General features: G+C 40.8%; 1 protein-coding gene across 1 annotated transcript in view; it reads right to left on the reverse strand.

Moving 5' to 3' along the window:
• LOC119727661 (E3 ubiquitin-protein ligase HERC2-like) overlaps positions 1-13732 on the reverse strand; it is a 60915-nt gene extending 47183 nt beyond the window's left edge. Inside the window, exons 1-13 of the mRNA XM_038199652.1 lie at positions 13624-13732; positions 12109-12273; positions 11411-11528; positions 10508-10699; positions 9490-9706; positions 8647-8907; positions 7576-7867; positions 6912-7076; positions 6396-6605; positions 5671-5822; positions 5036-5196; positions 3972-4085; positions 3349-3520 (exon numbers count right to left, since the gene is read on the reverse strand). Coding sequence (XP_038055580.1) covers positions 3349-3520; positions 3972-4085; positions 5036-5196; positions 5671-5822; positions 6396-6605; positions 6912-7076; positions 7576-7867; positions 8647-8907; positions 9490-9706; positions 10508-10699; positions 11411-11528; positions 12109-12189 — 2135 coding nt within the window. The 5' untranslated portion in view covers positions 12190-12273; positions 13624-13732. The remainder of the gene's footprint in view (positions 1-3348; positions 3521-3971; positions 4086-5035; positions 5197-5670; positions 5823-6395; positions 6606-6911; positions 7077-7575; positions 7868-8646; positions 8908-9489; positions 9707-10507; positions 10700-11410; positions 11529-12108; positions 12274-13623) is intronic.

Raw genomic sequence — 13732 nt, forward strand, 5'->3', positions numbered from 1 at the left:
CCGGGCCAAGTTCAACACTGCCTTGAAACTACAGGTTCCGGTTTGGGGATGAAGTGGAATAGCGCAGACTGCAAATTGGCCAAGAAGGCAATGTGCAAAATGCCCGCTGCCAAGTAAAGTACCGTCTGATTTTTTGTCTGAAATCTTTCAAATCTAACGTTATCACAGACCGAGGAAATTGTTCATCGATAGTGGAAAGATTTCAATCAACGGGTGCACTTTCACTATTTCAGACTCAAAAAATCACAAAACTGAACAAAGAAAACTATCCAAAGACGCAATGACTTGTAAACGATTTTTAACAAAGATTTCTTCGAAGATTTAAACTTCATGAGGACTTTTCTCTTTCAAATTGTAGTCAATCTGCTTGGAAAGATGAGACAATCGGGTAAGATGGAGACTGGACACCTAGAAAGCAACGCAATTGGCAAAAGCAAGATCCATCACTTGAGGAGACTTTTCAAGCAACAGTCAGAGGAACAGCAAATAAAACTGTTAAGAAAATGACAATTATCAACGAAAAAGAACACAGTGTTTATGATCAGCGTGACATAATAATAAACACACAAACATTTTCCAGTATTGCAGACTTAAAGCCCGAGTCCATCATTTGCAGCTATCAAAAAAAGTAACCGGCGTAATTATTGTTGAAAAACATACTGGTTGAAAGATAGTAAGGGGACTAAACTCCCTGTGAAATTATCCTTTCTGGCAGGCTCTCATTTTGAAGAAATCAACGAAAGAAGGCATTTCCTACGGTGCTTCTTAAGAAGCACCGTAGGAAAATTTAAATTAGTTGTTCGTTTTGTTATTCGGCGCAGCGCGCACAAGCATTGGAACGACGCACAGGCGCGCGCGGTTGCTATAATTCGTTGGATCAGTGCGCAACATCGCGTAAAGCTGCAATTCAAAACAATTCGAAACATGATTTAGCAACTTTTGATTTTAAATTGAGATCCTAGAATGCTGTTTTTCTCGGAATATGAAGCTGAGCTGAAACTTCATCAAGTAAGTTGTTCAGTATCCTTCATTAGATTTTGAACACTTTTGTTGCTTCAAACGAACAAAATGCACTAATTACAAATGATGGACTATAGCTTTAACAAGCTGTCAATAAACTCTAACTGTACCAGACAGGCATATTTCATGCATGGGTATTTGTTAATTTAAACCTCCTATGTGAACATACATTCTGAACAAAGTTGTCCTTTCAGTCAAAATCAATCTAGTGACTATTTTCAACATTGATCAACATTGTAATATTAATGGAAACAGTCATTGTGAAATAGTGGAGATTTTAATTGTGAAATAATGAACAGAGTGAAATAACAGGCACTGGTTATTGTGAAAGTGTTGGCACTATAACTTTGAAACAATTGAAAAATGAAAAATTTTGTGAAATAGTTGGAACAGTAACTGTGAAGTAATGGACACAGAAAAAATGTAAACATACATGTAGGCACTGGTAACTGTGAAATTGTTGGCACTATAATTTTGAAACAAGTTAAAAAATGTAATTGTGAAATAGTTGGAATTGTAATTGTGAAATAATGGACAAAGTACTATTGTAAACATAAGCACTTGTAATTGTGAAATTGTTGGCACTATAATTGTGAAATAATGGACACAGTAAAAGTGAACTCATAGGCACTGATAATTGTGAAATTGTTGGCACCAGAATTTTTAAATACAGAAGAAGAGTTGTGAAATCGTGAAGTAATGGACACAGTAAAAATGTAAACATAGGCACTGGTAATTGTGAAATTGTTGGCACTATAATTTTGAAACAATTTAAAAAATGTAATTGTGAAAAAGTTGGAATTGTAATTGTGAAATAATGGACAAAGTAAAATTATAAACATAAGCACTGGTAATTGTGAAATTGTTGGCACTGTAATTGTGAAATAATGGACACAGTAAAAGTGAACTCATAGGCACTGATAATTGTGAAATTGTCGCACCAGAATTTTTAAATACAGAAGAAGAGTTGTAAAATTGTGGGGATTTTGTGAAAAAAAGGCAATGCAGTTTGTGAAATACTAGTACATGTGTATAATCACAGGAAACTCAATTGTGAAAAATAGTCAGAGTAATAGTGTCTGAAACAATGGGAACTGTAACTATATCAGAAAAAAATGGCACATTAATTTTGAAATTATAATAAATGTTTGAAATTATTGGCAGTGAAATCGTGAAATAATATGAAATAAACAGCACTGTAGTTGTGAAACAATAGGCACAATAATTATGAAACACTAGCAAATGTTTGAGACAATGGCCACTGTAATTGTGACATAATCATGAGCAACACTATCTTGGCAAGTTCTTTGTTTATATATGTGGGAAATCCATTTCACCAACTATTTAATCGCAAATTGTGTAAACCCTTGATTCAAACTTTGACATCTATATTCATGAAAGAGCCAATTTTCTGATCCTTTTTGGTTGTCAACCTCAGTTAGTTTGGGTGAGAAATAAAGGTCAAGGTCGGTGTTGTGAATGGAATTATGAGATTTTGGTGGGTTTTTTTTCTTGTTGTTAAAATCTCGATTTTAATGTCAAACTCTGATTACTCAAAACAACTGTTAAGTCAAACAAAGAATCCATTGCCTTCAGTAGTATAACAATGATGTACAACCCTGCTTAACTCAAAACTCTGCTTAAGTCAAATTTTGAACCTGTTCCCTTAAGGTTTGACTTATTGGAATTTCACTGTATTACTAAAAAACGTCTAAAAAAAAACCCAGAATTTTCGCACTCAGAAAAAAAAGTTCATTTTCAGAATTCCTTTTTTTTTTTTAACTATACTCAGAATTACAGGTTTTTTTCCCAACTTGAGCACAATAAAAATGCCTTATAATCTTGAAGATTTAATTAAATCTGATCCATCACTATTGTGTGTCAAGTTTATTAAATTATTACTTAAGAAATTGGACGACCAGATTTAAGGAAAGGCAGCATTGTTACGGAGCAAAAAATGAAGAAGCACTATGGGTCTATGAACGAGGGCACCCTTTTACCTAGCAACGACGTCCCATGGGCGGGACATTTAGCTTGTTGACGCGCACCGTTCCTTGTAATTTGTGTGTGATGCATGTACACCAGGGAATTTGTACTGTGTACACGCAGTGGTACGGCCGCGCGTCACGGCAAAATTGCAGTCAGGCAAGATGGCGTCGGTCGGTCACCCCCAACTGTACTTTCTTTGCCGCTGAGGGGGTACTTGTGAACGGAGCGAATAGACAGAGCAAAAACTAATATAAATGTGTACATTTTATGTGCAGGCATGGGCTGAATGCCACTCAAAAAGTCTTCAATCTGTGTTGAGGGATCATTCCCATTACTTACCACATCCAGACGGTCCCCATCTCAGTCAGAGCCAGTGAGAAGCGAGCCCCGCAGCAGACCTTGGCCACGTTCTGTTCCTGGAGCTTGTCTACAAGACGAGGGGACTTGGGGGTCTCTCGCTCCTTCTGCCCAAGCTGGCCGTACTCCATGTTGCCCCAAGAATACACCAGTCCTATAACGGGGCGGAAAATTAAACCATTACTTGCTGTTAGTGCCCAAATAAACCTCAACCGATTACCCAGTTTCACCAAATTCCCTTAAACAAATCCTACTATGTTGCTCGCCAGAAATTACAGCTAACAAAATTAACCAGCTCAAGAAAATAATCAGTTCCAAACCAGTCATAAGATATACACATCACATTCTTCATGAATGTCTCAATTCAACGTGTGCTCAGGGAATTTCTTTGCTCGGGTGTTTCATGACATTGCCCCTAAGCAGTTTCCAGATGGATAAAAACAAAATCTCAGAAAATATTTTGAACATTGAGGTTTGCAGTGGCATATGCAGTCTTGATTCATTCTGATTTAGAAGATGAATTGCAAAATAAACATTAGTTTTACAAAAAAAGGTCAGTGTAACTTTTTGATAAATTAGATGACTTTCACGGCAGGAGCACTGACCTGTGTTGGTGAGGGCCAGGGTCTGTCCATCCTGTGACCCACAGGCAACTTGCTTGATGACCTGTCCCTTCAGGTTAGACACTAGGGTCGGGTTCAGACGATCCTCGCTATTACCTGATAAACACGGACAGACACAAGGGCAAATATTAAGGAATATTTAGAGCCTTGCATGCAGAGGTAAACTGTGGTAATCTGCAGTGGCTCAATCAAAAGATTTTCAATCTCAAAAATCGCGGATTGCTTTTTTGATTCCATATGTTATGATAGCAACACTGAAATCAGCCAGCAGTATGTATCATATTAGACCCCTCCTAAACTCCTAAATTCGAGCCCTCCCCAAACCATACCAATCAACCACGCCCCTTTCTCTTGGTAACCTGAGTAACCTGAACTTCATGTGTACAGCTCCCAATAGGCAGTGACTGCAGCACTGAATTTACTCGGCCAGCAATCTTCATATTCATACCCCTCCCATCACATCTTTCCTAAACCACACCCACAAACCGCACCCCAAGACCACACCCAAACCACACCCAAACTACACCCCATGACCACACCCAAACCACACCCTTCCTCATCATAACATACCATGTCCTAGTCGGCCATAACTCCCTGATCCCCATGTGTACAGCTCTCCCTTGGCAGTGATGGCAGCACTGTAGCCGCTTCCAGCAGCAATGAACCACACCCAAACCACACCCAAACCACACCCCAAGACCACACCCAAACCACACCCCTCCTCATCATAACATACCATGTCCCAGTCGGCCATAACTCCCTGACCCCCATGTGTACAGCTCTCCCTTGGCAGTGATGGCAGCACTGTAGCCGCTTCCTACAGCAATGAACCACACCCAAACCACACCCAAACCACACCCTTCCTCATCATAACATACCATGTTCTAGTCGGCCATAGCTCCCTGATCCCCATGTGTACAGCTCTCCCTTGGCAGTGATGGCAGCACTGTAGCCGCTTCCAGCAGCAATGAACCACACCCCAAGACCACACCCAAACCACACCCCAAGACCACACCCAAACCACACCCTTCCTCATCATAACATACCATGTCCTAGTCGGCCATAGCTCCCTGATCCCCATGTGTACAGCTCTCCCTTGGCAGTGATGGCAGCACTGTAGCCGCTTCCAGCAGCAATGAATACCACACGCTGGGATGACTCCTTAGCACCGAAGAGACTTTTTACAGGAGTTGGTTCCGTGCAGGATCTGGTAATAGAAAACAATAAAATTTTGAAACTTATGAAAATATAAAAATTTGTCATTTTTTTACAGGAAGGTGCTCATAACAGTATCATTCTCAAGAGGGCTCACTTTCAAATCATGATGCGTATTTTCTTCCTTGTGAGAGATAACATACACACAAAGATAATGGCTGCCAACTGTCTTCCCAAAGATTCGTTTTTTTGGGGAAGTTCATTTTCTCAAAGTCTGTGCTCTCAAATCATTACCTCAAAATTTCAAATGTTTGAGTATAACGGCCATCAGATACTCAAATAAGCAACATCTGGGGACCGCGTTGAGGAAATCTTCAACTGCCAGCACAATGAATCTGCAACTGTAGTATATATCACCAAAATCTTGGGTGGTCCCCACAACTCACTTAAAAAATTTGAATGTTACAACATCTGAGTTGCCTGCAACTATAAGTATGCATCTGAGAGTTAACAGACTGGTTCCTACCGTTTATCTCCGTGTCCAAGCTCCCCTGAATCTCCACATCCCCACGTGTATACCTCCCCCTCGGCCGTCAGTGCCATGTAATGCTTGCCTGCTGGGTGCGTGGCCAACTGTACTGTGTCCTTGTTGGTTAGGGTGTCAACCAGTTCAAGGTACTGACAAAAAGCAAGCCATGTAGAAAGAGTCAAATTACAGTCGGACATTGGTAACTTCCAAACCATCTACCATAGTTTTCTGGACAAAAATAGGTAGATTTTGGACTGTAAGTATAATGTTATGTTGGTAATCTAAATTTGACACTGTTCACAATGCAAAAAGGCTCAAAATTTATTGTGCAAGTTTTTTGGTCCGAGTACTTCATAGGTCCACTTTCATTCTCTGCACAAGTAAATTACAGGTTAGAAAACAAGGTTCATTTAGTGTTTTGGGTAGTTTTCCTGCCCTGAAATCCAAGAGATTTTTATGTGAAAATGACTAATGACTTCAAAAAAACTCTGCCTGTGTTTGCATTATGAACCTTATTTTGCTGTTCCAAACTAAGGCATCCTGAGATATGGCTGAAGTTGCAACTGTCAAAGACCCAGACAACACCTCTTGTCAAGAGAGTCTGATGAACCTTAAAAAAATAGGGAAAAGTCTTTTTTCGGACTGAAGCTAATAACATCAAAAGCAATTCTGTATCCAAAAAAAGAAATTAAAAAGTCCTGACTTCAAAGTTTACGTCTCACCATTTCCGCCTCACTCTTCTGCATGTACACCTTGCCGGTGCGGGTCAGGATCAGCGTGCATCCTTCTCCGCACACCACCTGCACCACGCCTAGGTTACTGAAGGCAGGGACGGGCACTGGGCCTGTGAGTGTGGAGGAGCTGGGCGGGTTCTTGGTGAAGGGGGCTGACCGGCTGACCCAGACCTCCTGGCCCATGGGAATAACGGGACCCTTGGGGTGAAAAATGAAAACAGAACCCGTTTGAAACCTGTACAACTTTTGATCTTTTTAAACAATTTTGAATAAGTAGGAAAAGTAGGCACATGTGCTAAAAATATTTTGTTAAATATTTTTTTATTTTTCTAAACAGCAACGATGCAAATATAGGTGAACATTTGTTCGAAGAAATCATCTTCTGTATCACAGACAAACTGGATAACACAAACCTGCAAATACACAACAGCCAGCATAATAGTAAAAAGCCTTGGATCTTTTCAGATCCCAACAAGCACAATACAATGATGTGGTTGTGGCTACCTTTTGGCAGACTGTGCTTGGCATGTAAGGAGCAGCGAGGCGGTCTAAATGAGACATGACAATGACTGCAGCCTGTCGTAGGTCTATCGATGCGTCATCATCGTCAGGTAAGGTCAGGTAACGCAGGAAACACTCGGTGGGACTGACCACAGAGGGGCTTACATACTGGAGAGCAAGAATAAGATGGATGAGCAATGGATGGGTTGAGCGATTCATTGAAAAGACGTAGGAAATACAAGTTTGAAAGGTTTTTTTTGTAGTCAAACGTTCATTACCATAGACAAGCAAGTTTCCTAACCCAAGGTAACCCAATTGCATGTTTTGACTTAATGGTCATGAAACAAGCAACAGATCTCCCTGTTGGAAATAAGGTTACTAATTATTTTTGAAATGAGACCAAAATAAAATACCCTTCAGTATAAGACACCTTGTCCTGTTTTATGAACACATGAGTTCAAAAAGCACTTGTTAGTATTTTTTTATCACACAAATTTAATCATTACGTGAAATTTCTCAGCCGCTTGTCAAATTTTTCTTCAAGCATGTTAGAAAAATGTTGACAATTGTACTTGTTACAGTGTTGATTTGCAACTTCAACTGCCTAAAAGCAACACCTGAAGAATGATAGTGAGCAAATGAGGCTTTTGTAAAATGCTTAACTCACATCATCTTGGTTGCTCCCCTCGGCAGTAAACTTCCCTTTAGGGCTGGGTATCTCTTGGAACCGTTTCAGCAACGCCATCAGCGGAGCTGTGGTCCCGCGAGGGCTGGTCCTGTTGTCTGGTTCCTGCCTCCCGCTGTCCCACAGCTGCAGTAACAGCAGCACTACGCTCAGCAGGTGGCTGAGGGTGCCGCGCTGGACGGCTAGCTCTAGGAGCAGAGCGAGGGCGCTGTGTTGATCAGGTATTGGGATGGTGTCGTTGTTGCCCTTGGCGCTAGCACAGGCATTCAGGTCTCTGTTCAAGAGATTTAACAATATCAAATTTAACATTTGTAATAAAAAGCTGTTTCCTCTCTGAGTGATACCCGTCTGCTATTTCTCAGGTTTCCAGCATTGTTGATATTGCTTGCATAGTGATTTTGGGCGTGATCCCTGGCTACAGGTTTATGGCTTCTGACTAGCACCCCTTGAACAAAGACATTGACAAAATGGGGAACCGCCAACATAGGGCTGGATAGCTCAGTTGGTAGAGCACCGGAACGGCAAACCAGAGGCTGCAGGTTCAAACCCTGCTCCAGTCAATTTATTTGTTCAACATAAAAATGTATACACAAATTAGTTAAATGAACAAGTTCTACAGCTTTTCATTGGGAATTAGCAATCACTGAACTTTGCTGGAATCAGGCGGATTCCACAACCACCAACTCCTGTCAGGTCTTGTTGAAAAACGAAGTAACAACAGAATGTTTGTTTTAACTGTTGGATTATGTGACTTGTATGATGGAACATTGCACCTGGAATATGTAAATTTTACATTGGGTTTTCCGGATGGGTTTTCTTGTCATCGTTTTATTTTTTGTATGTCAGGGAAAGCGTGATACCAACTATTAAAATTCTGTTAGATTCTGTTGCATCGAGAGGCTTTATACCCATACTTCCATAACTGTTTGATACCGTTAGAAACAGCAAAGTTTGACACCAAGCTACACAGACCAGTACATGGCAGTTCTGAATGTAAACAGGCCAAAAAGCAATCTTTACCATTTCGACTAGTCAGGTGCAACTTCTACTCACCCAACAACAACAGATGTAAGGAAGTCCGTAGCCTTCTGCACCACCTCAGCCCATACATTTGAGATAGATGCCTCGTCGAAGAGGGTAGCCTCCGGCAGAGAGCGTAGAGCCTCCAAGGCATCGCGGAGGAGCTCTGAGCAGAGGTCCGAGTCCTCCCCGGACCTCCAGGCTCTCCTCAGGAAGGCAAAGGCAAAGGACAGGGCAGTGCGGGCACCAACGCGGGCCAGGGATGTGGTGGCCTTCTCAGTTGGTTTCGGAGGGCTGTATGGGATTTCAGAATTTTGAAGCGATTTGATTAGCATTTCCAAGATCAAAACTCCACTCCACTTCCAAGATCAAAACTCCACTTCAAAAAGGCTGCATGAGATTATATTCAAGAATAATTATCTAGCATTATCAAGATAAAATCTTCACTAAATTTTCAAGCACTACAAGACTGATTTTTGAAATATATTTTCAGATAACTGTTTTGTGAGGGCACTTATGAAATATCGGGACACTTAAAATTCGTCTTTGATAATTTCTGTAGGTAAACACACGCTGTTCCATTTGAGAACAGCCTGGAAACACCAGACATACATGTATTCGCCTCATGAAGAGCCTTTTGCACTTTGAAATTCAACATTTGCACAATACAGCAAACCAGTGTCACCTCTGAAACCTTAAAATACCTCTAGATACTGAGAAAAAGTGTCAGCCCGCAGTTGCATCAACACTCAGTGCTGTTATCTTCCCCTTTACTTGTACATTTTTTTCTGATAAGAAGTGAGCCACATGACAAATGTTTAAATTTGGAACCCGTAAAAAAATGTTTAAAACCAGTGATTTTTTTTACTCGCTTACCTTCTAGTTTTCACCGGAGAACCTTCTTCCTCTTTCTGCTTCCTGGTGATCACCTTCTGTTCAGGGCAGTGCCGGGAGAGAGCAATGAAGTAGCGCTCTAGGACCACCAGACGCTGACGGAGTCGGACCGAGGAGAGGGTGGACAGGGCAGCTTCCTGCAAGAGGCGGTTCTGTTCTCTCAGCAACAGGTGTAAGCATTCCTTCAGCTGGGATCCATCTGGGTTTGAAAAAGTGAGGACAGAAAATAAATTAACAGCTTTACAGAATTTTGCTTTTTTGGTTTTTACTGCATCATCGTGCTCTCTCTTTAAATGCAATTTTGAAATTCTTAAGACAATGTTTTTTTGTAACTTTGGCAGGGAAGTTTGTATTGGATGACTGTTATGTTGTCATTGTAAGAGGACATTTTATTGACAATTTTTTTTCTGAAACAGCATTCTTTTTCTTCACAGAATTTCTACATTTTTTCAAATGCTTATCACATTAATTGTAAGCAATCACTGTATCATAATCTAAAACACTAATGTTTTATATCGGGGGGGGGGGGGGGGGGGGGGAGTCTAATGTGACTTTAATCCGTGTACAAACACAAGCCTCCTCTGTGACCTACCAGGCTATCTACCCCAGGCAGTAGCATCTTGATGACTATGGTGGTATTTCAACCCATGAATGAACACAAAGCTTTGCGTATAACCTAAAAGGCTGTCGTCCCAAACAGAAGTGCATAAAGTGGACCTGATCTCATTCCAACCAACACATGAGCCTCACGTATAAACTACTGGGCTGTATGTCCTAGGTAGGAACATCATATTGACCTTAGCGGGATTCGAACCAACACATGAGCCTTACGTATTACCTACTGGGCTGTCTGCCCTGGATAGAAGCATCATATTGACCTTAGCAGGATTCGAACCTACACATGAGCCTTACGTATTACCTACTGGGCTGTCTGCCCCAGATAGAAGCATCATAGTGACCTTAGCAGGATTCGAACCAGCAATCCTCCAATGTAACCTACCAGGTTGTTTTCCCCAGGTCCAAGACTCAATGATGCTCATCGACGATGTCCTCTCCCTCGCTTCCTCTCGTCTCTCCTCCTCGTCCAGTCTCTGGCAAGGTGGGCAGTTGCAGCCGTTGGTTGGCCCGCAGCGGCCATCGCAGCAGCTGCAGGACAGGACGCTCATGGCGCAGTAATACTTGCCTGTTTCACCTATTTCAGGAATTCACGAATACAATTACAAAGATCACAAACTTGGCCTCATCAATGGCTTCATCATGTGGTTCGTGCTTCTTGAAAATCATCAATGAGCTTACACTGGAGTAACTTGAAACTACATCTCTTTCTCCACTACTAAATTTGCCAGGGTAAGCTAGCCAAGTTATACCCAGTTTAACTGTTATGGTGACCAAAAAAAGCACAGCATGACAAAACAATTTAGTTGCCACAGTGTAGTTAGGCCAAAAAAAACAAGTCTCCAGTTTCTGTTATGCGCGCGCGTTGCCGTAGCCATGCGCATCTGCAAAATTAAAAAGTTTTTTTTTTCTTTTTTCTATGTAAGATGATGTCTCAAAACCACCAAATTCACTAGTTTGACTGGAACCCTACTGCTGCACAATTTTAACATGTTTTTAGATAGGGTTACGATCGAGTATAACCTTTATGTGGCCTCTCTGGGCTCCAATACATTTTGCACTATCTTTAGTCGGGCACCATTTGCAGTCATCAGCCAACATTTGAAGGGGAAAAAAAGTCCAAAAAAAAAAAAAAAGCCACATTGCTACACCACTTTTGGGGCAAACTCCATACCAGAAATCGGAGACTTTTTTTTTTGGCCTTAAAATGACACATTGTTCTATAATACCGTGAACGACTCCCAACAAAATTCAGAATCAGAGTTATGAATTGCATTTTGCTGGGTACCTTTGGCAGCCGCTGCCCCTGCTGCGTTGGTGATCTGCCTGGGCTTACCCACGACCAGCTCCCCATCCTTGACCAGCTCATTCCACAAGCCACTCAGGCCATCCTTAGAAAAGGCCACCTGGTGAAAAAAATATTAATGAATATTAAGACTTTTAAAGCAAATCTAAGACAAACCCAATAATTATGATACTCCACTTGCCACTTTGGACTATCCTTAGGCAGTGGATATTTTGCCTAATGCTAATTTGCCTAATACTCTGCATAATGCTTATTTGCCACGAGTGTGGTCTGAGAAACCATGTCAGAAGTTTCGATGGAATCACTGCATGAAACTTAGGTTCTCGGACTCTTTTTTCCCCTTAAATTGAAAATATCCAAACTACAAATTTGGAGAAGAAAATAGTAGATGAAAAATGGGTTCGAACCAGGGATATTTTGATCCATAGCTAATCTCACTATCCACTCGACTACTGTGACAGCTCGACGACAGCTGTTTTTTGTTTCAATGCTTTAATGTAACGTAACGTAACAAGTTGACTAAGTAATAACAATAGCATAACGTCATTTTCTTTTCTCATGAATAGTCATAACATTCCCCTCGAAACAGCCAATCACAGGAAAAAACCTACTGCCTAAATATTAATAAGTCTTCCAAATTATTTTGTCTGGAGAAACCAATCCATGAACCACATACTTACTTGGGGGTCTGACTTGAGCCATTTGGAGTCCAGTCGAGGCTGTGTCCTGAGTGTAGCGTGGTTCTGGGTCACGCTTGCCATGCTTCCATTATACGATCAAGCAGTTGATGGGGTTGTGGTTGATAGAAACGGTCTTGTCCAATATCCGACTACAATAGTACATATCTGCAAGAAAGCAAAGATGGAACTTGCATACTTGATTATTTAACATAACCAAAAATGACAGAAATATCTAGGCTATGCCGTTATTATCTATATGTGCTTTGTACAAATTCAAACAATGGGAGACATTTGATACATTCGTGGCAGCAAACACACAGGTACTTTTTAATTTCTTATGTAATGGTTAAGCTAAAGCGCGCATGCTTATTAAAACGCAAACAATAGAAAAAGGGCCGGTGTGTTTGCTGTTTGCTGACACCAACATCTCAAAAGTCTCCCATAAGGCGAAGTAAAAAAAAAAACATGTTTAGCGTCCCCGCCCGCTTCCTTTTTAGAGGCCGCCTCCTTTTTTTTTTTTTTTTTTTTTTTTTTTATAAGACAAAAATTGATAATTTTAACGCAGAAGAGATGTTCGGTTCTGCATAGTTACATCATTTTGGTCTCATTTTCTGTTGCATCTTGCCCATAAGAAGCCAATATGTCATTTCCTGAGTCCAAGTGGCGGCCATTTTGAAAAAAGCTGGTAACCATCTTGAAAAATAGCCCGGCCGCGTTGTCTTGAAAAATGTGTCGGGCGGCCATTTTGAAAAGAAAAAAAAAAAAAAAAAGGGCCTCCTCCTTCCTTTTTGTCAAAGAGGCAGGACGCTAAACATGTTTTTTTTTTATTTTGCCTAACTGCCATTGCAACATGTCCACATATCTAAACCATTTCACGAATACTGCGATCTTTGTAGTCACATTGAAAAAACGGGAAAGAATGTTGCAACCTGGCGCTACTTCGACGGTTGTGTACAAAGTCTATGGAGAGTCAAGACAATTTTTAAAAAAAGTATTTCCTAACATTTTTGGAAATGTTATCCACTCCCAGATTCATGTCTTATCATCATTTTTGCAATGACTGACCGTCATTGAGATGATACATGAAGAAAAAAAGCAGCGTCAGGTTGCAACATTCTTTCCAACATATGTTCCATACTGCTACTGGATTTTTTTTCATTGTTTCGACTTTCCAATCCCTGTCCAAATATTTGTGAAACATACGCACATGTTGAAATCATGGCACAGACATGACAGATGTTCCTATTTTATTTCTTATATTTTCTGTGCAATTAAAGCAGTTATCGAAACTACAAAATTTGGAAAAATGGTTGAACTCAATATCCCCCCCCCTTATATCTATATCACGCCCCTCCTTCCACGACAGTTCTTTTCAAGAACGCGACGCCGACCGCGAACACACACGACACATGCGCAAAAATCCCACAACCAAACAAACCATAAGACATTTTAATAAAACTAAATGATGAAGGCCTAACCAACATTTGATACATAAAGTCGATTTTGTCAACTTACGGTTTCAGTTTCCGTGACGAATGTAAAAGCAGAATCTTGCCAACTTCGTTTCCAAGCATCGCACCCGGATTTCGTGTGATTTTTTCAATTCGTCAAATTCGCAATCGGA

The sequence above is a fragment of the Patiria miniata genome, unplaced genomic scaffold (assembly GCF_015706575.1).
Source record: "Patiria miniata isolate m_02_andy unplaced genomic scaffold, ASM1570657v1 HiC_scaffold_20, whole genome shotgun sequence".
Taxonomy (NCBI): domain Eukaryota; kingdom Metazoa; phylum Echinodermata; class Asteroidea; order Valvatida; family Asterinidae; genus Patiria; species Patiria miniata.